Source organism: Candoia aspera, chromosome 3 (assembly GCF_035149785.1).
Source record: "Candoia aspera isolate rCanAsp1 chromosome 3, rCanAsp1.hap2, whole genome shotgun sequence".
NCBI lineage: Eukaryota > Metazoa > Chordata > Lepidosauria > Squamata > Boidae > Candoia > Candoia aspera.
The window spans coordinates 208,784,750-208,804,317 of NC_086155.1; the positions used below are offsets into that span (position 1 = coordinate 208,784,750).

The 19,568-nt window shown below is 52.3% G+C and overlaps 1 protein-coding gene across 1 annotated transcript in view; it reads left to right on the plus strand.

Moving 5' to 3' along the window:
* PPP1R16A (protein phosphatase 1 regulatory subunit 16A) overlaps positions 1–19,326 on the plus strand; it is a 29,631-nt gene extending 10,305 nt beyond the window's left edge. Inside the window, exons 2-10 of the mRNA XM_063299789.1 lie at positions 4,101–4,171; positions 8,795–8,940; positions 10,857–10,960; positions 14,893–15,017; positions 15,313–15,438; positions 17,013–17,088; positions 17,753–17,882; positions 18,066–18,213; positions 18,895–19,326. Of these exons, the coding sequence (XP_063155859.1) occupies positions 4,101–4,171; positions 8,795–8,940; positions 10,857–10,960; positions 14,893–15,017; positions 15,313–15,438; positions 17,013–17,088; positions 17,753–17,882; positions 18,066–18,213; positions 18,895–19,260 (1,292 nt within the window). The 3' untranslated portion in view covers positions 19,261–19,326. The remainder of the gene's footprint in view (positions 1–4,100; positions 4,172–8,794; positions 8,941–10,856; positions 10,961–14,892; positions 15,018–15,312; positions 15,439–17,012; positions 17,089–17,752; positions 17,883–18,065; positions 18,214–18,894) is intronic.
* The last annotated feature ends 242 nt before the right edge of the window (positions 19,327–19,568 follow it).

Consider the following 19,568-nt stretch of genomic DNA (forward strand, 5'->3'; position numbering starts at 1 on the left):
ACGAGACTTTCTTGCAAGACAACAGATGGTTGTCCGTATAACTCTAAGTAAAAGTTGTGTACAGCGTAGTGGTGCACTCAAGATATTCCATGTTTCCTCTTTCAGAAATGGAGGCGAGCGTCTTGTATGCTGGCTGGGCTCACACAGCCTGCCGATTTGGCTAAAATGTGGTTGAGCAGTCTGCAGATCAGCATACTGTCTTAGCATCTGGTGTGAATCAAGCCATAATAGGGTTTCTTCGTTCTGTGAACATGGCAGTTATGTCTTGTTAGCCTGGGCTTAGCACATTGTATGAACCCAACCATCATATAAAGTCTTTGGAATAGGAACTTAGCTTGCTATTCAAGATATCACCATAATGGTGGCCTTGTGTCCAGCTGTTGTTTTCCTGAGATTAAACTTGCTCTTCAGAGGTTGCCCCACCTCCATCACGTGTGCCTCTGAGGTGCTGACTCCCCCCCCGACCCCCCGTGTTTAATGGCTGCTTCTTGGCTGCCTAACACAATCCTGCCTGTGCCTTTGCCAGGCTAACTGACAACCAGATGTGAGGCTTGAATGAAAAGCAGGGGATCTAAAAATAGGAGTAATTTCAAACAGTCAGATCCAATCTGTTCTGGCAGTCGCTACTGAGGAACGAAGGGAGGGGATAATGGTGTGGGGTGTGTGGAGGGCTACCAGCCCTGGTTCTGGAGCAGGCTTTTCTGGTTCTGCAGCCGTGCCACCTCAGTTTCATTACTGCTGGGCAAGAACATCCAGTAGTCATTCTTGGAGAATTTGGCAACCAAAGACCTCTTTCACCACCCCCTTTTCCTACCTTGAGGCTTCTTTGATGCAGGTGGATTAAGGACAATGGAAAGCCTTCCGGCATTTTAAAGGCTAAGAAAATCCTGTTTCTCCTCTTGGCCACACCACGTGGGGCAGGTGGGGATCTTGTCTGTCCAAATGCTGTTGCGTGTCCTGAGGAATGGAGAATCATTTGGGGGCAGTTCTCTGTATTTCTTTTCCAGGCACCACAGTTATTTCCAGAAACCGACAGGGTGCTGTCGGCTCAGGAGGAGAGGAGCGCTGCAGGGTTAAGTGTGGGAGACGCTGTTCAAGGCAGGGATGTCCCTGGCAGTTTGTAGCATGGGGGAAGATGTGGGATGGGAGTGGATGTCCCAGTTTGTCTGAGGCACAGCAGCAGCAAACTCTTCTGATGTAGCTGCCCACGGAATCCTGGGACCCATGGGGTTGGGGGGGGCACCTGGCCTTCCCTTCTGTGTAGTTGGGCATGCTTCCCCAAAAATCTGGGGCTCGAAGAGCTGCCCCGGTGACCCAGAGGCAGAAAGGGCACTCCTGAGTGCCGAAGGAAGCCGGCTGTGAGTTTTAGTGCTGTGGCAGCTTGCCTTCTGCTCAAGGGTTTTGCCTTAACTGGGGGTGATGGGGACGGGGGCCACGTTTACTGGATCTCATCCTTGGGCAGTGGGAGTTCTGTAACCAGAAAACTGGGAGAGTATATTTGAGTCACCCCAATGGGATCTGATGCCCTAGCTGATGCCAGAGTGACTGTCCAAATGGATTGGGAGGATTATCAAGAGTCCAACTTTTATAAACTTATTCTTGAGTATATTAACTCACAATCTTTTTCTTTCTTGATTTTTTTTGCCCTCTCTAGCAGTCACTTTGTCTTTCTTTATAAAAAGACAGCAGCGAGCACTATAAATCACGATAAATATCTTTAAAGGCAGTTAAAAATCAATTCATCACCAAGTGTGCTGGACTGTCCTCTTCAGTGGTATTATGTCCACAAAGATTATAGACTTCCTGGTTCTACCATAATGAAGGGGGGGTGCCGCGTTGCTGCTGGTAAGGCATGTTTTTCTAATAGAGCAAAACAAAAAGGGAACAGTGTCTAATTTCTCATCTCCCTCCTTGCAGATAAAGCCTGGACTTAATGCATTCGGTTAAGACACCCTGTTAGCTGCAGCTGGCTGTTCACTCAACTTTGTTTATGTGTTAAGTTTATATTCTGCTTTTTGTTAAGAAGCTCAAGAAGAAATACATAGTGCTCCCTTCTCTCATTTTTTTCCCACATCATCAACCTCGTGCATGCAGTTCTATGGTTCTAAGAAGCATTTCTCCCAAGGCTTTGGAGTTAATTCATCAAGGACTGTGGTAACTGGCAGGTCTGTGCAGCAGAGGAGCACAGGAGTGGAGTAAACCAGCTTTCAGATCTATCCCTACGTGCACCCTGTGTATTCCTGAGCAATAGAAAAGGAAGAGAAACCAAGAGCGACTTGGAATTGCTGGATGCTGATCCCACATTCCCAGAGGCGGCTGCTGAGAGGCAGAATTGTCTGGCTGGGTGGGGTGCTTCTCAGCTTTGCTTGCAGGATTCCAGGGATGGGCTGTGCAGCTGCAGCGCATTGCTGAGGCTGAAAGGTAGCCTTTCAGTCAACACTCGGTTACCCTGGGCAGAGTTGCAGGTGCTTACGGACTCCAGGAAGGAGGATGTGGACTGTTGCTTCCTTGGCAAAATGCATGGTTTGTTGGTGGTGTATGTGAGATTAGGTCTTTGCGTGTTTGCTCAGTTTCTTAACTGAATGCAGTTATTCTTGGCGTCTTTCCCTGTCATTGTTGACATTCCATCTTTAAATCCTGTCCTAGTCCTAGCTAACTCCACCCCAACCTGGGGCTCCAGGCAGTTTCAGGCCTGGGATCAGCAACTGACGGTGGATACTTGCAGTTCAGGGAGGCTCACGGAGGTCTCTGAGCCCAGGTAAAGGCTTGGGATAGGACCCTCTGGGGGTTTAACCTGCTCCCTGCCTCTGGCTCACTGGAGTGCCCGATCTGTTTAACTTCTGGTGCACCACAAGTATGGATATGCTCAGGCCCCAGCAGTTTCACCTGTAATTGCCCTATACTAGATTGATCCATAACAGGCTGGTTATATGTTGGCATCCTGTTTCTCAAATATTGTGATATGATATTGAAACTGGAGATAATTCCCGTGCACTTACACTAATGACCAACAGAACATGCCGTGTAGTCACCCCTGCAGGTAAAAGGAAGGGCAGAGAGAGCAAGTGGGTATGTGAACAGGCGAAGCTCCAGAAAGGTCCATGTGTAGGGCAGAGTTAAATTTCTTTAGATTTTGGGCCTTGGTTTTAGTTCAGGTGAGGTAGGAAGAAATCAGTGTGAAAAACAGGTCTCTGTCAGTGACCAAACGTAGTAGTCAAGGTAACTGTCCAGAAACAACCAGAAACAGCCTTCCAATCTAGAGAATGGTATCATCCAGAAGAGCAAGTAGCTGAAAGATCTAAACTGATGCACAGTGCTTGAAACTGGTGTGCTTGAAGACCTTGTAAAAATAGTAACCACTGAATTACAAAATAAAAACTATTATTTTATATGAGGAAAAAAATCAAAGGACTGTTTGCTGGGACTGCGAAGAGGGTGGGACTGCACAGGCCCCAGGAGTCACAGCTTCCTTGTCAAGCAGCTATTGGAAAGTTGCTACTTGGGATTATTCAGTCCCAGCGCTCAGGACTTGACAGTGGGGATGCCTTCTGCCACCCCCTGTGTTAAGGCTAATGTCTCCTCAGGGAACAGGACGCGCCCTCTTGTGCTGAAATGTGGTGCTGGACCTGCCTGTGCTCTGACCTCAGCCCCAAAGCATTGGCGTCCCCACACATCACTGAGCCAAGGAGGGAGTTGTAATCAATAAAGGACCCAAACCAGAAACCCAAGCAGTGATTCTGACAAACCATGTCCCTTTCTGTAGAGTGGCTTTCATATTTTTGCTTTTCTGGGTGAAATGTTCAGTTTCCTGGACAGAAATTTCAAGAATCCTTTCTTAAATCGAGACATATTGTTCCACTTCACACAGCACGATCCTTGCCAGTGCCCTCCCGCTTCAACCCCTTGTCTCTGAAGCTTGGTGCTGGGTGACTGTTGGCACCAAGTTAGCATTTGCAGAGTTTCCTGGAATGATCCGGGATCCCGGGGTCCTTGCAGATGGTGAAGCATACTTCAGTTGGGCTTTTATTGACTGGCTTGGAAGGGCCATGTTTAGGGCAAAATCCCGAGCCCCTTGTCTGAAAAATCTCTTGCTTTTACAGTTCACCAGCTCCTTCAGAGTGGCATCAGCCCCAACTTGTACAATGAGGATGGACTGACTGCACTGCACCAGGTGAGCCCAATACTTTGTTCCGGCTGTCCTCCAGTGTCTCACCATCTGTGCCAGATGTCAGGTGCTTTGTTAGCACAGTAGGCCTCTGCACACTCTCACTTAGCATCCCACGGGTTCCTGCCTTGCTGGTGGTGCTGCTTTCCTCTTGACAAGAGCGGTGCGGTGACCAAGCAGAGCACCATAATACCTGCTACCAACCAGAGTGGGAATTATGGGCCTGGAGATACAGAGGGCACCTGATGGGGGAGGCTGCATCCTACGCCACCAGTAGGGCCAGGGGGACTCAGGAATGAGATGCAAGATGGCCACTGAACTAGAAACTGCAGTGACTGTGTAGTGGGCCTGTAGCTGCTCCAGTGAACAGAGTTTAGGGATGCTCAGAAATCCCAAGATTGCACAAGCTTCTGGAATTCCAGGAGACAGCATTGCAGAAAACTGCTGTGCCTTCTTCACCTGCCCTTCACAGTGTGGGCTTCAGTGATGATGAGAGCTACTGGGCTGCTGCTATTGCCACTGCCCTGTGTACCTCCCTTGCCAGCCTCAATGCCAGGGTGTTGAAATGGTTCATTCTGCCAAATGCCCCCGACAAGAATATTTCTCCCAGGCATGGGACCAGGCTCCCTGAGGGACCGCCTCTTCCCCGCTACATCAGCCCATCCCATCTGATCATGCAGAGAGGGCATGCTGCAGACCCCGTTGGTAAGAGTATTCCGTCTGGTGGGGTGCAGGAGGTGGGCCTTCTCTGCAGTAGAGCCTGCCGTTTGGAACATCTTGCCCCCAGAGGTAAGGTTGGCCCCTTGGCTCCTAGCCTTCTGGAGGAATTTGAAAACCTGGCTCTGCCACCGGGCTTGGGGCAGGGAGGAGAATACAGTAGTCATACTTGGGGTTGGCTAGTGCCTTGAAGTGCCCCTCCTACTCAATGACTGAATGAGACCACAGCCATCTGGATTTTATTTATATTTAGTAGCTTTGTGAAATTGTTTTATAGTATATTTTATATTGGAATTTTATTATATATTTATTGTTTTTTGATTATTTTGTTGTAAACCGCCCTGAGTCCCTCTGGTGGGAGGAGATGGGTGGTGACAAATTTGATTAATAATGATAATAATAATAATAATAATAATTCACATTGCAGTCCATCTACATTTAAGCCAATCTTCCTGCATATACTGGGGGAAAAGAAGAGAGCCTGTGCCTTGGGGCACTGAATATTCTTGGCCCTCTCTCCTTGCTGGGCTGCAGAGGTAGAGCAGGAGTGGGGGTCACCGTGTTTCTTGGATGCCCAGTGGGAACTTGGTGCCCTGAGACCTGGAAGAGGACATTGGACAGCCATGGCCTCGTCTTCCTTCTCATTTTAGCACTTGGCTACCAGGGGGTCCCACGTCCAGCTGAGTCAGGTTCCATTCCTTGTGGGGGGAGTTAAGGAAAAGAGGTGGGCTGGGGCGGGGACTGTAGTTTGCAGATCAGAGTGGGAAAGTCTGTCCTGGAGGCCAGATCCTCTCCACGCCCCCTCCCCTCCAGCCTTCTGGGCTTCCTGGCCACCTTTTTTTCTCTAACGTGGGTCCCCTTATTTGACCAAGACATCCTCATCCCTGTCTAATTGCTGCTCTCTTAGTTCTCCTCCCTCGACTGTTCTTTTCCCTGTTCTCTTCCACTCACACTTCTCTTTTCATAACTAAAATTCTATGGCAGACAAGTTGTGGTCACTTCTTGTTGCTGCATGTGGGGCATGTAGAAGCGATACTGAGAAGAGGGTGCTCCTGCTTCTTCACATGCCCAGAAGGGTTTGGCACTCAGCAGGCCAATGGCTGTGGGATGGGTTACGAATCCCACCTTTTTAAGGTGCAGGTTTTACCTTCTCCCTTTGCTCCTTCTGTCTTGGATTGTAAACCTTTTGGCAGTTCTGCAGTTGTGCTGTGTAAATATAGAGAGTGGCCCTGAGTGTAAAGTTCAACATCCAGAAGAACCCAGTTCCCTCTTTTTTCAAAGCCAGTTTTCAGACCATAAGATTACACCGATGGACCAAGATGGGCCGGGCAATGGCTGTTCATTGGACAGTCCAGCCCAGCCAAGCCATTACCAGGGCAAACTCTGGGAAGCAGTTGCTGCAAGGCCTGCTTCATTTGCAGGATATCCAGGAAGTCTTTATGCAGAATGTGGGTTAGCTTGCTGCAGAATCTCCTTCAGTCTTGCACTTCAGTAGTTCAGGACCCCAAGACTTCCTGTTGTGATGCGTCTTGCTTAAAGCAGAAAGCAGAATCTGGGGATGTAACGTGCAAGAGGCATACAGTCAGGACCAGAAATATTGGAACAAGGATAACTGTTTTGGCATTTGGCCTCTGTACATCACCACATTAAAGTTGAAAGGAAACACAGCCAGATGGGAGCGAAGTCAGGACTTTCAGCTGTAATTCAAGGGGTCTGACAAAGTGGGGCACTAACCATTCAGGAAGTACAGCCAGTGGCATACACCCCCCCCCATTGTTTGTGGCTCATAAGTAACAGAGCAAACCAATGTCATTACAAACATAAGGATAGCCTTTAATACCTGGATGAAAATTCTTTGCAATCAATGACTGCTTGAAGCCTGGAACCCATGGACATGGCCAAATGCTGAGTTTCCTCCCTCAAGATGCTTTGCCAGGCCTTTACTGCAGCTGCCTTCAACTGCTTCTTGTTTGTGGGTCTTTCTGCCTTCAGTCTTGTCTTCAGTCAGTCAAAAGCATGCTCTGTTGGGTTGAGATCAGGTGACTGACTTGGCCATTGAAGAACATCCCACTTCTTTGCCTTGAGAAACTCTTGGGTAGCTTTTGCTGTATGTTTTGGGTCATTATCCATCTGCAAGATGAAGCAGCGTCCTATCAGTTTGGCAGCATGTGGCTGAATCTGAGTAGAAAGTATAGCCCTATACACTTCAGAATTCATCCTGCTGCTTTGATCAGCAGTCAGGTCATCAAGAAACACCAGTGACCCGGTTCCATTGGCAGCCATACATGCCCATGCCTAACACTGTCTCCACCATGTTTGACAGGTGATGTGGTATGCTCTGGATCATGAGCTGTTCCTTTCCTTCTCCATACTTTTCCCATCATTCTGGTGCAAGTTAATCTTGGTTTCATCAGTCCAAAGAATCTTATTCCAGAACTGGGCAGGCTTTTTTAGGTGTTTGCTGGCAAAGTCTAATCTGGCCCTTCTGTTCTTGAGTGTTACCAGTGGTTTGCACCTTGTTGTGAAGCCTCTGTATTTACATTCATAAAGCCATCTCTTGATTGTAGATGTCGACAATGACATGCCTACCTCCTCAAGAGCGTTCTTGACCTGGCTAGATGTTGTGAAAGTGTTCCTCTTCACCATGAGCAGAATTCTGTGGTTGGTCATCTACTTTAGTTGTCTTCCATGGTCTTCCAGGCCTTTTGTTGTTGCTGAGCTTGCCAGTTAATTCCTTCTTTTTCAGGATGTTCCAAACTGTTCTTTTGATCACTCCCAATCTTTTTGCTATCTCTCTGATGGGTTTAGTTTGTTTTCTCAGCCTAATGACGGCCTCCTTCACTCGCATGGACACCTCTTTGGACCTCATGTTGAGAGTTCCACTGAACAGCTACCAAATGCAAATGTAAGACTCAGAACCACCCCCAGGCCTTTTATCTGCTTGATTGGTCATGGGGTACCCAGGAAACAGGCCACACCTGGCCATGCAGCTGCTTGTCAGCCATTCGTTCCCTTACTTATGAGCCGCCAACGATGGGGGTGCGTGTATGCCGCTGGCTGCACTTCCTGAATGGTTAGTGCCCCCCTTTTGTCAGACCCCTTGAATTACACCTGAAAGTCCTGACTTCGCTCCCATCTGGCTGTGTTTCCTTTCAACTTCAGTGGGGTGGTGTACAGAGGCCAGAGGCCAAAACAGTTATCCTTGTTTCAATATTTCTGGTCCTGACTGTACATCCTCACTGACTGCGTGTGCGTGGTTTCTGCTTGGATCAGTTCCTGCCCAAGCACAGCTGTGAAATTAGTCTTGAGATCCAGCATCTTGCGCATGGCTCAAATTTTATGTGAATTAGGCCTGGTGGTTAAGATGTGGCATGAACAGAAAAGGAAAAAAAAAACCCTGCTGCTTTTGACATGTGCCCAGCTTCTGAGTCCCAGGAGACTGACATCAGTGGGAAGCCAGGAAGAGGGATCAGTGGGAAGAGGCTGAGTGCTTAGGGAAGTGCTCCCCTTTCAGCAGAGAAGGCCTGGCAACCTTCTGGCCATTGGACACTTCCTGTCCAGGCAAACAGGTGATGTGTCTTCAGGCTACGTGGAGCTTCTGGACCAGACGTGGGGCCTTCCAGAGCCCTCTTCTGCCCCCTCATGTGTCATGAGTACTGATGGCGAGCAGGAGGGGGCCCCTATCCAGGGGGGAAAACGCATGCGTAGTACTGAGGAGTTAAGCAGCCATTCAAAGAGACACAGAACAGACCCACCTTGACTTTTGGGGTTGATCTGTCTGGGTTTTTCCCACGCTTCTTCAGGATTTTCTGTCTTATGTAGCAGTAATAAACACTAGAGACCTATTCGTCATCTCAGCGTGGTTCCTGACTGTTAGGACACACGTTCCTTTATTCTTCCTCTCTTTTCCAGTGCTGCATTGACGACTATGGGGAGATAGTAGAGCTGCTGCTGGAAGCTGGTGCTGATGTCAGTGCCTGCGACAGCGAACTCTGGACCCCCTTGCACGCTGCTGCCACTTGTGGGCACCTGCACTTGGTGGAGCTGCTCATTCGAAGGTATGGGGCAAGCAGCTGGGCAAAAAATCAGCCTGCGCTTGTGGCTGCCGGGGGTGTGGGTTCTTCAGGAAGCCTCGGCTAGCTGTTGTGGGACATGGGCTGGCCTGGCCCGAGAGGGCAGTCAGGCTGTGTGGCGGCTGCGTGTGAGAGTCAGGACTATGTTGGCAGCTTACGGTCATTTCAGCAACTTGAAGGATTGTGCAAATAATGTAAGTCTGGATACTTTATTACTATTTCTTCTTCAGCCGCTGGGACAGACAGGACCCTTTACCCCAGTACTTTTCCTGCCCCCGCCCTCAGCAAATACATTCTCCTTCCAGGGTCCTGAGCCTGGTGCTGTGCACGGTGCTGAGCAGCTCCCCAGGAACAGAACACGGTCCCTCTCAAGGGCCCAGGCTGAGCAGTGCTCCTGGGGCGGGGGGTAGGAGCGAGCCCAGCAGGACGTGTGCGCATGTTTTCACGCACAGGGGAACGCACAGAAGAGCCTCCCTTTGCTGCGCAGGAGCGCTGAGCCGGCTGGAATTCACGGGCTCCTTGTTGAGCCAGCCACACAGCCCAGCCGGTCTGGGTAAGGTCTTCCCTTGCCAAACCCTTCTTTTAAGCACTGGATGTGGTTGCTGCTGGCAGGAGACTACCCACCCCCCGCCATCATTTGGGGAGGATGAAGCCTCTGGTGCTCTTCCTTTGAGGTTCCAGAAACATTTCCACATTCATCAACCCTCTGGCATTAACCTGGGCAGAGGAGAAGGCCTGCGCACGAGGCCCTGCTCTTTCCCTGGGGCTTGTCTGTCTTGTGTAGCCATTAAGTAGGATTTGTGGACTTACTCTTCAAGAATCATACACATCATCACAAAGGATTATGAGAGTCACATTTTGTCCCAGAGTATAATCTTGGGCGGACACACCGTATAGCCTCCTGTTAGGCAACTGCCAAAAGCGTGAGGGACAAGAATTCCTGTGGCATTTATTTATTTTATTTACTTATTATTCAAATTTATATCACCGCCCATCTCCCCCAAAAAGGGGGACTCTGGGCGGTTCACAATAAAATCAACAATTAAAGCCATAAAAATATAATTAGAATATCAACAACCAATATAAATATCCTCCCACGCCAGGCGAGGTGGCAGAGCCAGGTCTTCAAGTTCTTCCAGAAGGCCGGGAGCGAAGGGGCCTGCCTCACCTCTGGGGGCAAAACGTTCCAGAGGGCGGGGGCCACTGCAGAGAAGGCCCGCCTCCAGGACCCCGCCAGGTGGAACTCCCTTACTGGCGGGATCCGTAGCATGCCCCCTCTGCATGACCGGGTGGGAAGGGTCCATGTTTTGGGGAGGAGATGGTCCCTCAGGTAGCCTGGAAGTTACCTGAAATTTCCTGCAAGGCCATAATCGGCTGGTGAGGCACAGTCTCCGGCTTCCTTCTGGCAGAGCTGGGGAGATGCCGGAGGAACAGGCAGACATTATCTTGGCAACAGGATCGTGGGGGTATGTGTGCAGGGAGAGACCTCTCCTTCCCGCAACCCCCTCCATCTTTGCCAGCTGAGGAGTAGCAGAGCTCACGCTTCCTGGGTGTTGGCAGTGCAGTCACCAGGTGGCAGAGCCGGTCTTGTGTGTGGTCCATCTTCCTAAAATGGTCTGGGCCCCGCAGAGGGAGGGGGAGATGAGGAGCCACTGGAGGAAGTGTGCGGTTTCGGCCCAAACGGAGGGGAGGGAAGAGAGGAGAAACCCAATCTCCTGCGCTCGCCCGCCGAAGGCTGCTGGCAGAGCGTGTCGTGCAGGCAGGCTGCTCCAGGACGAAAATAGCTCCATGTATCTGTTACATTCGGCCCCCAGCAGCGAGCGTTGGCTGCTGCGTGCGGCAGCTGTGCGGAGCAGGAGATCACGCGCCAGCTTCACAGCCTCCCCGCGTTTTCCCTCCAGAGGTGCCAACCTGCTTGCCGTCAACTCGGATGGAAACATGCCGTACGACCTCTGTGAGGACGACGCCACGCTGGACTGCCTTGAGACGGCCATGGCTGACCGAGGTGAGGGGCCTCCTTCCTGGGCTCTTGCCTTTCTCGCCTCTTTCAGCCGGCCTGTAGGGTCAGGAGCTGCTGGCTCCCTTCCTCCCACCGCTCCGCTCTCTGGCCAGGCTGCCCCGGGAGGAGGCTGCCGAGCTGCTCGTGGCCAAGGAGGCTCTGGCCTGGCCGACGTCCTGTTGCCTCCCTTTCCGGCCCCGGCTCGCTTGGGAACAGGCCTGACGTCGAGGAGCAGAGGCCCTTCCGGGCCACGGCCCTCTTTCAAACTGGGGAGCCTGTGGCAGGGGACTGAAGGCGGCAGTCCTTCAGCAGCACCCAGCTGCCAGTCGGGACAGACACATAAAAATGAAGGAAAAGCTTCTTGGCATCTGTGTAAATGAAGGAAGGTACCTTTTTGGAGTCCAAACCGCATCTGTAACAGAACATAGTACGTCCTTTTGCCCCTGAGCCCATCCCAGAGCTGGAAACAGGCTTTTCCTCACAGATTCCCTTTCTCCGGAGCTGCTGCTTTTGATCTTCTCTGACTTTGTGGGAGGAGCTGGCGGGTCGCCTGGCCAGTCCCTGCCCGTCTTTGTGAGATCCTCAGCCTTTCCCTGCTGCCCCCACCCCCCGAGGATGCTGCTTGCTTTCCAGCTGCTGGTTCATTTAGATACTACTCTCTGGCCTTCCAAGGCCAAGACCCTCCCGAGGAGATTGACTAGCCAGAGAGCAACGTGGTGTAACAGCCATGCCTAGATATGGACTCGTCCTGCTGTTCCCTTTCAGGGCCAGCCGTGTTACGCAAAGTGCAGAAAAGGGGTAAGAAATAGTTAATTAAAAAAATGAGGCACGAGGGGAGACAAAGACAAGCAAATAAACTAGTTAATCCCAGCATCCTTCACCCTGCGTCCCCACACCTTTGTGCTGCTACACACATCACCTTTTGTTCTCTAAGCTCCTCACCTCTTTCTCTTTTGGGGATCTCAAGGTCTCCATCCCACCAGGGTCTTCTCAGCCTTCCCCTCCCTCTCGACCCCCTCCCTCTTGTTTTGCAGTTGATCCTCATTCATTCTCTCCATATGGCCAAACCATCTCAGGTGCTTCTTTACTTCTTCCATACTGGTCTCCTGCTCCGGCACGCCCACTCCTTCAGCACCCACTTTCTTGGCCTAGTTCTTCTTGTCGCACATCACCACACCTCCTTAATGCCCTCTTCCTGTTGCATTCCATTTTTATGTTTCCCCTGAGATACCCGCCTCTCGCTTCCATACAACAAAGCACCTCCATGTTCCCACTTCCTTTGACTTCCTTTACATACATTTTGGCTTGGAAACTAGCATTTAAAGCATGTTTCCATTCTGCTCTTTGATCTGTTGCTGTCATCCCCACACAAACCTCTGAACTCCTCCCACACTGCTGTCCTTGTGTCCGGTTCATTGCAAATCATTTCCTTACCTTTCTTCCTAGGTCCATTTGCTCTGCTGGACGCTCCTTCTTTAGCCCTCCTCATCCACCTGCAAAGCAATTTTTTATTTCCATCCAAATCACTCTGTTTTATTTTCCTCTTTTTATCTCAGCCGAGCCTTACACTCTTTGACTACGTTCTTTGGAACCACCCTTTTTTCTTTGCACATGTACAAATATTTCATCCTCACTTTTTGCAGCAACCTTATAAGCATTTTTTCTCATCCATGGCTTCTTGCACTTTGTCTTTCCATTTAGACACTTCCCATTAGCATAATTCCACAGGCTTCGGTGGTGCTCCGTAACACAATCCTGTTCACTCTGTCCCATGCAGCTCCCGTATCCTCCTTGCTTGTTGCACATTCGTTTCATTCTGCTGGAAGATTAATCTAGTACGCTTTCATGCAGGACTGAACTTTCTTTTCCCGCACTTGTTCTACTTCCACTCTCCTTTCTTTCTTTTTCTTCCATGTCTGTTTTTCTCAAGCTCTACCTTTGATATGACAAAAAATGATCTGCCTCATCACCTGATTCTCACAGCCTTTTTTCATAAGCAATCAGGTCCATCATCCTTTTAGATTTGTATTTAATACGAGTTGGGTGCTAAAGAGTGTGACAAATAAATATTCATTCCTTTGCCTTGCATATGCATGAATACACTTAAGCCACATATTAGAAGCAAAGCAGTCCTTTTTGTAAGCAAATTCTCATCAGCCACCATTCTCATTCATTGCTGGGTATGCAAATGCCCAGTCACTTATTCTATACTTCCTTGTCTCGTTCCCATCCACTTTTGCATATCACCTGACAGAATACTGTACATTTTCCCTCTGGATCACATTCATTCAGAAAGTTGCAACTTTCCCCAAGATTCTTCTTTGGTGTTTCCACTATCAACATTTGCTGGAAATAGAAGTGTTGCCAGCCCATGGATTCCTGCTTTCATACCTGCGGAACCTAGGTGAATCCAAATATCCCCTGGGACATAAATTTTAACTCTTAAACCTCACGTTTAGTTCCCTGCGTGGTATTCATCAAGTCCAGTATACAGTGGTCCTTGTTTAACGACCACTTGTTCAGTGACCGTTCAAACTTACAACTGTGCTGAATGAGTGGTAGTTATGACCAGTCCTAGGAGTTCCAGCCGTCGCAGCGTCCCTGCGGTCACCTGATTGCGATTTGTGGCCTTCCCTGCTGGCTTCCCACAAGCAAAGTCAACGGGGAAGCCAGCAGGAAGTCAGAAGTCGTGGTCATGTGAGGTTAACGACCCGCACGGTCCTTGCTTAATGACAACTGGGACTGCCAGAATTGCCATCACTAAGCGGTGTCATGTTTTACAACCATGTCGCTTAGCAACAGCAATTCCAGTTCCAATTGCCGTCGTTAACCAAGGACTACCTGTACAAGATCAGCCCAGCGTTATTTAAGCCAGTGACATCCTTCCCTTTTCTCTTAATTTCACTGACGTGCAGCACGTCTACTTTTCTTTCTTGCGTTTAATGTCCTTTACCACTTACTCCTCTTACTTGCGTATTAACCTGCAGTCTTCCACATGCCACGATCCTAAATACTGAGCTCCGTTGCCTTTGGTCAGTCGAGGCTGTCATAGAAGGCTTTTCCGTGAGAGAGGGAGAGGGAGAGGGAGAGCGTGGACTAGGTGAGCAGCTGGAGGTCTCCCTGAAAGTCAGCACAGTGTTGTCTGCATTCCACCGAGGAGGCGATACGTGCCGTGTCCTGACATACACTCATTATAGCAACATAAAAGCATTCAGTTCCACGTGCCAGAAGTTAAAAGGTCCGTTTGAAAAGGGAAAGCAAAGGCCTCGCTCCCTATTTTGGAAGAGGGTAGGAGTTCTCCAGCCCCCCTCCGCAGGGCCTGCCTCAACTGGGCTGGACACCTTGAACGGAAGGACCCCGGGGCCCCTTCCCTGCAACCAGAATCACTCCAGCACTCCCGGCTGGTGCCCCCAGAAAGCGTAGGGCAGACACGCTTGTCATTCCTGCAAGTTTCTTCTGGAGCCCCAGCCGGAGGATGTTTTTTTCTGACAGCTCGACATCTCCTGCGTCTCTGCGGATGGGGCTGCTGTCCTCCAGAAGCAGGGACCTGGTGGTGAGGGGCGAGGCTCTGTGGGAGACAGCCGTGGGGTTTTCATCCTGCTTTGGGGCCAGCCGTGCCCTAGATCAGCGCTTCCCAAACTTTTGCCTTCCTTACCCAAAACCGCTTATCAGAAATGTAGGTAAATGTAGGTACAACGCTTTAAGTCAATTCAAATGTCCCGTTGTGATTGGCTAATGGGTCCGTGTGTCATTACCCAAAGAAAAACCTTTTGCCCAATTCTGGGTATTTCACCCAGGTTTGGGCAGCACCGCCCTAGAGGCAGAAAGGGAGCGGCTGAGCAGCCCCTCCTCGGAGGCCCCTTCCTCTTCCGATGGAGCTGCCATCGCTTTTCCCCCTTTCTGACCTGGAGCTGCCCCTTCTCCCCGTCTCTCCTTAGAGATCACTCAGGAGACCATCGAGGAGGCCCGCTCAGCTACTGAGCGCACCATGGTGGGCGACATCCGTCGGCTGGTGAAAGAAGGGGTGGACCTGAATACACCGCTGGACCACGGTGCCACCCTGGTGAGCAGAATCCTTGACACTGAGCTTTGGGGTGACTTTTGGGACGAAAAAGTCCTCCCGAGTTTCTCTGCAGAACAGCTGTGCTTTTTCCCTCCTCAGAGGATAGCCCGAGTAGGGTAGACACTGACCGGATGCTGGGGCTCCTCCTTGCAGAGGCCCGTGGAACTCAGTCTGCCTCAGCTTAGCCTTGATAGGCACACGGGGCGGCTGCAGGTGAGGCCCTGCCAGTCGCCTGCCCGCCCCCGTGGATTGCGCTCTCTTAAAGAATCACACCTCCGCTTTTCCTGCCCCACAGCTGCACATCGCTTCAGCCAGTGGTTATCTGGAGGCTGCTGAGCTGTTGCTGGAACATCAAGCCAGCACGAGCGTCAAGGATGAAGACGGGTGGCAGCCGCTCCATGCTGCCGCTTGCTGGGGCCAGGTGAGTGCTGCTGACTCCTTGCTGGGGCCTTTAGGTGGGAGCCCTGGTGGGGGTTTGCCCTGCTGCTGCCCGCACAGGACCGAGCCAGCTGAGGCAGCTCTTTCTTCCCAGTATCAGAGCTTTCAGTCCATTCGGTATAGAAACCGAAAAGCCTTTATCGTTGGAACGGTACATCCCATTCAAAAGCAAAGCTGCGGCTGGTTATTCGCGCCTATTTTCCTGACTAAGAAACATTCTGCTGCCCGAGCAAGCCGCCCTCCTTGCCTTTTCTCACCCCCCTTTCAACCATATTCATCATGCCTGCTCCAGGTGTCCTCAAAGAGTTCGGCCTTGGCTCCTGGCGTTTGCCCAAACAATAGACCGCCGCTCTGGAATCCTCCCCCTCCCTTCCAGTTCACAGCCAGGCTGAACGCGCGTTACCACTTTTGGCAGGAGAACAGGATCAGAGGCACTGTGTTCATCTGATTGTGGATTCTGACACCCAGACAGAACAAGTGCCACACAGTTCATCTGAACCTGTCCAGAGCTGAGGTGCCTCTTGGGACTCCCCACTAAACATAATGAGCCCCGACCTGCAAAGGCAGCCGGCTGGCAGGAAAGCCGGCAACTCAGCAGCTCTTCTAGGCCACAAGGAAAGGAAGAGGCTCCATCTTAATTCGGGTCCAAGTGGTGTGTCAGCTGGGCTGTGGAGTTCCCAACTCTTGCCGGCCATTCAGGAGTGAGCCTTCCTTCGTTGGCGTCAGTGGAGCAAATAGGGAGGCAGGCGGATTCTTTTCAGCATCAGAAATTCTGTCCTGGGAACGTCCCAGAGGACTTCTCCTTTGTGGAAGTCCCAGACCGACCACAGCTCTTGCAAGAAATGGGGCTTTTTGGGCCTTGCCTTGCAGGAATCTGGAGGCAGCCTCTCCTCCACAGGGCCCTGGAAGGGCTCTCTTCTCTAGATGTCTCAGGGAAGGCCCGGGTTGGCATAAGTGGGGCTCTGTGAGTGCCCTGATCCTGCAGAGCACATTGGATGGCAAGAGGCAAAGGATGGAGTGTCCTTAGAGTCTCAGCATGTATTTTCTATTAAAAAGCAGCGTGCTTTCTGAGCAACCGTCCCCGTCTGCTTAAAACTCAGGAACTGGATGGCTGAACAGAGCCCGGCCGCTCGCCTTGACCAACAAATCCGGAACGCACTGTGCACCGCAGCAGAAACCCTCCTAGCGAATCCCTCTCCCCGAGTTTCCACCCTTGCCTCCTCTGCCTGTCTTTCTGGAAAAGGACCCTCCCAGAGCTATGAAGGGGTACCTGCTGCTCTTCCCTACAGAGGCAAAGCCAATGGCTCCAGTCCCCATTTTTTAAAGACACCTAAACCAGTCTCACATCTTGAGGCTGCAAGGCCTGTGAATGAGTTGTGTTCCTGACTAGACAGACGGTGGGTTTAGAAAGAGCCCTGGAGTCGGAAGGCACCGTTGAGCCCACCCATGCCCAGCCTCACCCTTAATTCGCCTTTGTGCCTGGCGCGTGGGCACCCTTATGCAGAACTCCGATGCTCCTTTTGTTGCGCTGCTGAGACCCCTTTCCGTTGCTGGCAGATTCCCCTGGTGGAGCTGCTGGTGGCCCACGGAGCAGATCTCAACGGGAGGTCGGTGCTGGAGGAGACCCCGCTGGGTGAGCAAGAGGTGCTGGGGGGGCAGGACGAGGGAGGGGGCCCTGGCTTCCCCTCTGGAGCTTCTGGACAGGCTCTGATGCTCTCCAAGCAGGCCAGAACTGGTGCGTTGGCAGTCCAGGGCCGTTACGTGTAAAATGCGCACCCCCTTCTGCGAATGCGAGCCCTCTGCTGCGGTGCAAAAGGGAAAATCTGCAGCAGTGAGCGTGATTTGCTCTTGTGTGTGATTTGAGAAGAAGGTCCTGGAGGAGACTTTGGTGAAGGTGCGGGAGGAAGAGACGAACTGCGTTTTGTCTGTTACCCTTTGCGGTTGTTTGTATTGAACCAGTGATTTTAAAACAGACACACTCACACAGCCCAGATTTTTCTGCAGTTGGGGAGACAGCGAGTAACAAGGGAAAAGCAGGACTGAGTTCACCCAGCAGGCTTAATCATGCCAGTCAATATCTGGTCCCTGCGCTCACACGTGTGCAGCTCAGTTTGTGCTGGCCTTGGCTCGGCGGGCTGGGTGGGCCCAGCCTGCTGGGTTAGTTTGCAGTTCGGTGGATTGTGCAGACCTGAAAACGGATGGAGCGTGTTCTGAGAAAGTCGTCTTCGTGTGGGGAGCCCCCCAGGAGCGATGGGGTGTTGGGCAGCACTGAGGCTGCTTCTCTCTCTCCCTGCCAGACGTGTGTGCAGATGAAGATGTGCGCGCCAAGCTCCTGGAGCTGAAGCACAAGCAGGACACCATCATGAAATCGCAGGACAAGCACAAATCGCTGCTCCAGCGCCGGACGTCCAGTGCTGGCAGCCGAGGGTGGGTTCCCACGGCCGTGGGGGTGGGGTGGGGCCGGGTGGCCGGACCGCATTTGGCCAGAGCAAGTGGCGGGGGGGGGAGAGGAAGGGCAGGGAGGGCTCCTGAAGGCCAGTCTTGGAGGAGTTTCCCCAGCCCTGGTGCCCCTCGAGGACCCTTGACTGTCCCTCGCCCCCCCCCCCCCAGGAAAGTGGTGAGGCGGGTCAGCGTGACACAGCGCACCAACCTCTATCGCAAGGAGCACGAGAAGGAGGCCATTGTGTGGCAGCAGCGGCGGAGTGAGGGAGAGCTGGAGGACGAGGACAGGCAGGCCGATGCACAGCTCCAAGCCCAGGTGGGGAGAGGGCAGGAGGGAGGGTCCGGCAGCTGCCCCCGAGCCCCAGCCCTTCTCTTGCCCTCTTTTGGTTTTCCAAGAGTGGAGCAGCCTCTCAGATGGAGGCACGGTGGCATTTCAAGCCCGGGCTTTCAGCCCGCGCCTCCCGCAGCGCCACGGCTCCGTCCCAGGAGCCGTTGCTGGCAAACTAACAGTGTTTTGTTCCATTGTCATAAACTTTAAATTACACATTCAGATTCCGCCCGAGCCCCGCCGAGGCCTTTGTCTTTGATTTTGGGAATGGGCTTTCAGGGCAAGAGGCTGCTGGCCCTCCCCAAAACTTACGTCTCCCTTGAATGAGGGGCCTTCCCAGCTAACGCACTGCAAAGACAAAGCACCGGAAGCTCTGCTGCCAGGGAAGCGATGGCAGATCAGCGGGGGCTCCCTCCCTGTCCGGCCCCTGTCACTGCTGCCCAACCCTACCCTCCCTCTGGCTGGAGCACCTAAGCTGGGCAGAGGCTGCTGCCCACAATACTTTCCCCCCTTCCTCAGAGAGGGATGGCCACCCAGCTGCACAGAGGAAGCCTGCCCTCCATAGATGTGTGGCCCCCGATCCTTGCTGCGGGCGCATTAATGTGCAGGGGGAGGGATTCCTGGTATGCTTCTGGTCTGGCTAGACCCTTCCTCTCTGCATCCCGGCAGGGCCCTGAAGCAGAAATGGGAGGGCCAGAGGAGCGCAATGGCGCGGCCCCCTCCCAGCACTTCTCCAAGCGGCTGGACCGCAGCTCTTCCTACCAGGTGGCCGCCCAGGAGGATCCTGCGGCCGGCCTCAGCAAGGAGAAGGCTCGCCACACGTTAGCGGACCTCAAGCGCCAGCGGGCAGCGGCCAAGCTGCAGCGCCCCCATTCTGAAGACCTCCTGCTTGACCCCAGCGAGGCCCCGCACCCCACGGCAGAGCACAATGCTGTGTATTTTACAGCAGCCAGCGGAGACCCCCCCCTCCTCAAGTTGACTGCTCCAGCTGAAGAGACGCCGGCACAAAAAAGGCGCTGCTGCAAGCTGATGTGAGCGGGAGAGGTCGACCTCCTCAGGGCCCCTCTTGGGCTGGGCCACTGTCTCCAGGCCGGGGGTGTGTGCTGCAGCCCTAGCCGGCTGCACCTCGGGGCGGTGGCCGAGGGGGGCAGCATTGGTGAGTGGCTTCTCTGGCTCTCTGAGCAGGAACGTGGCCCCCCAGACTCTGGTTTCTCAAAGGCTGCTTCCTGGAATTCTGCTGTGCCTTCTGGGAGGAGCTGGGCCCCCCGGTTAGCAGAAGCATCTTGGGATCCAAATACAGTAGGGATTGGAGCTCTTCTGCCACCCTCGTAGGCTTTGGAGAT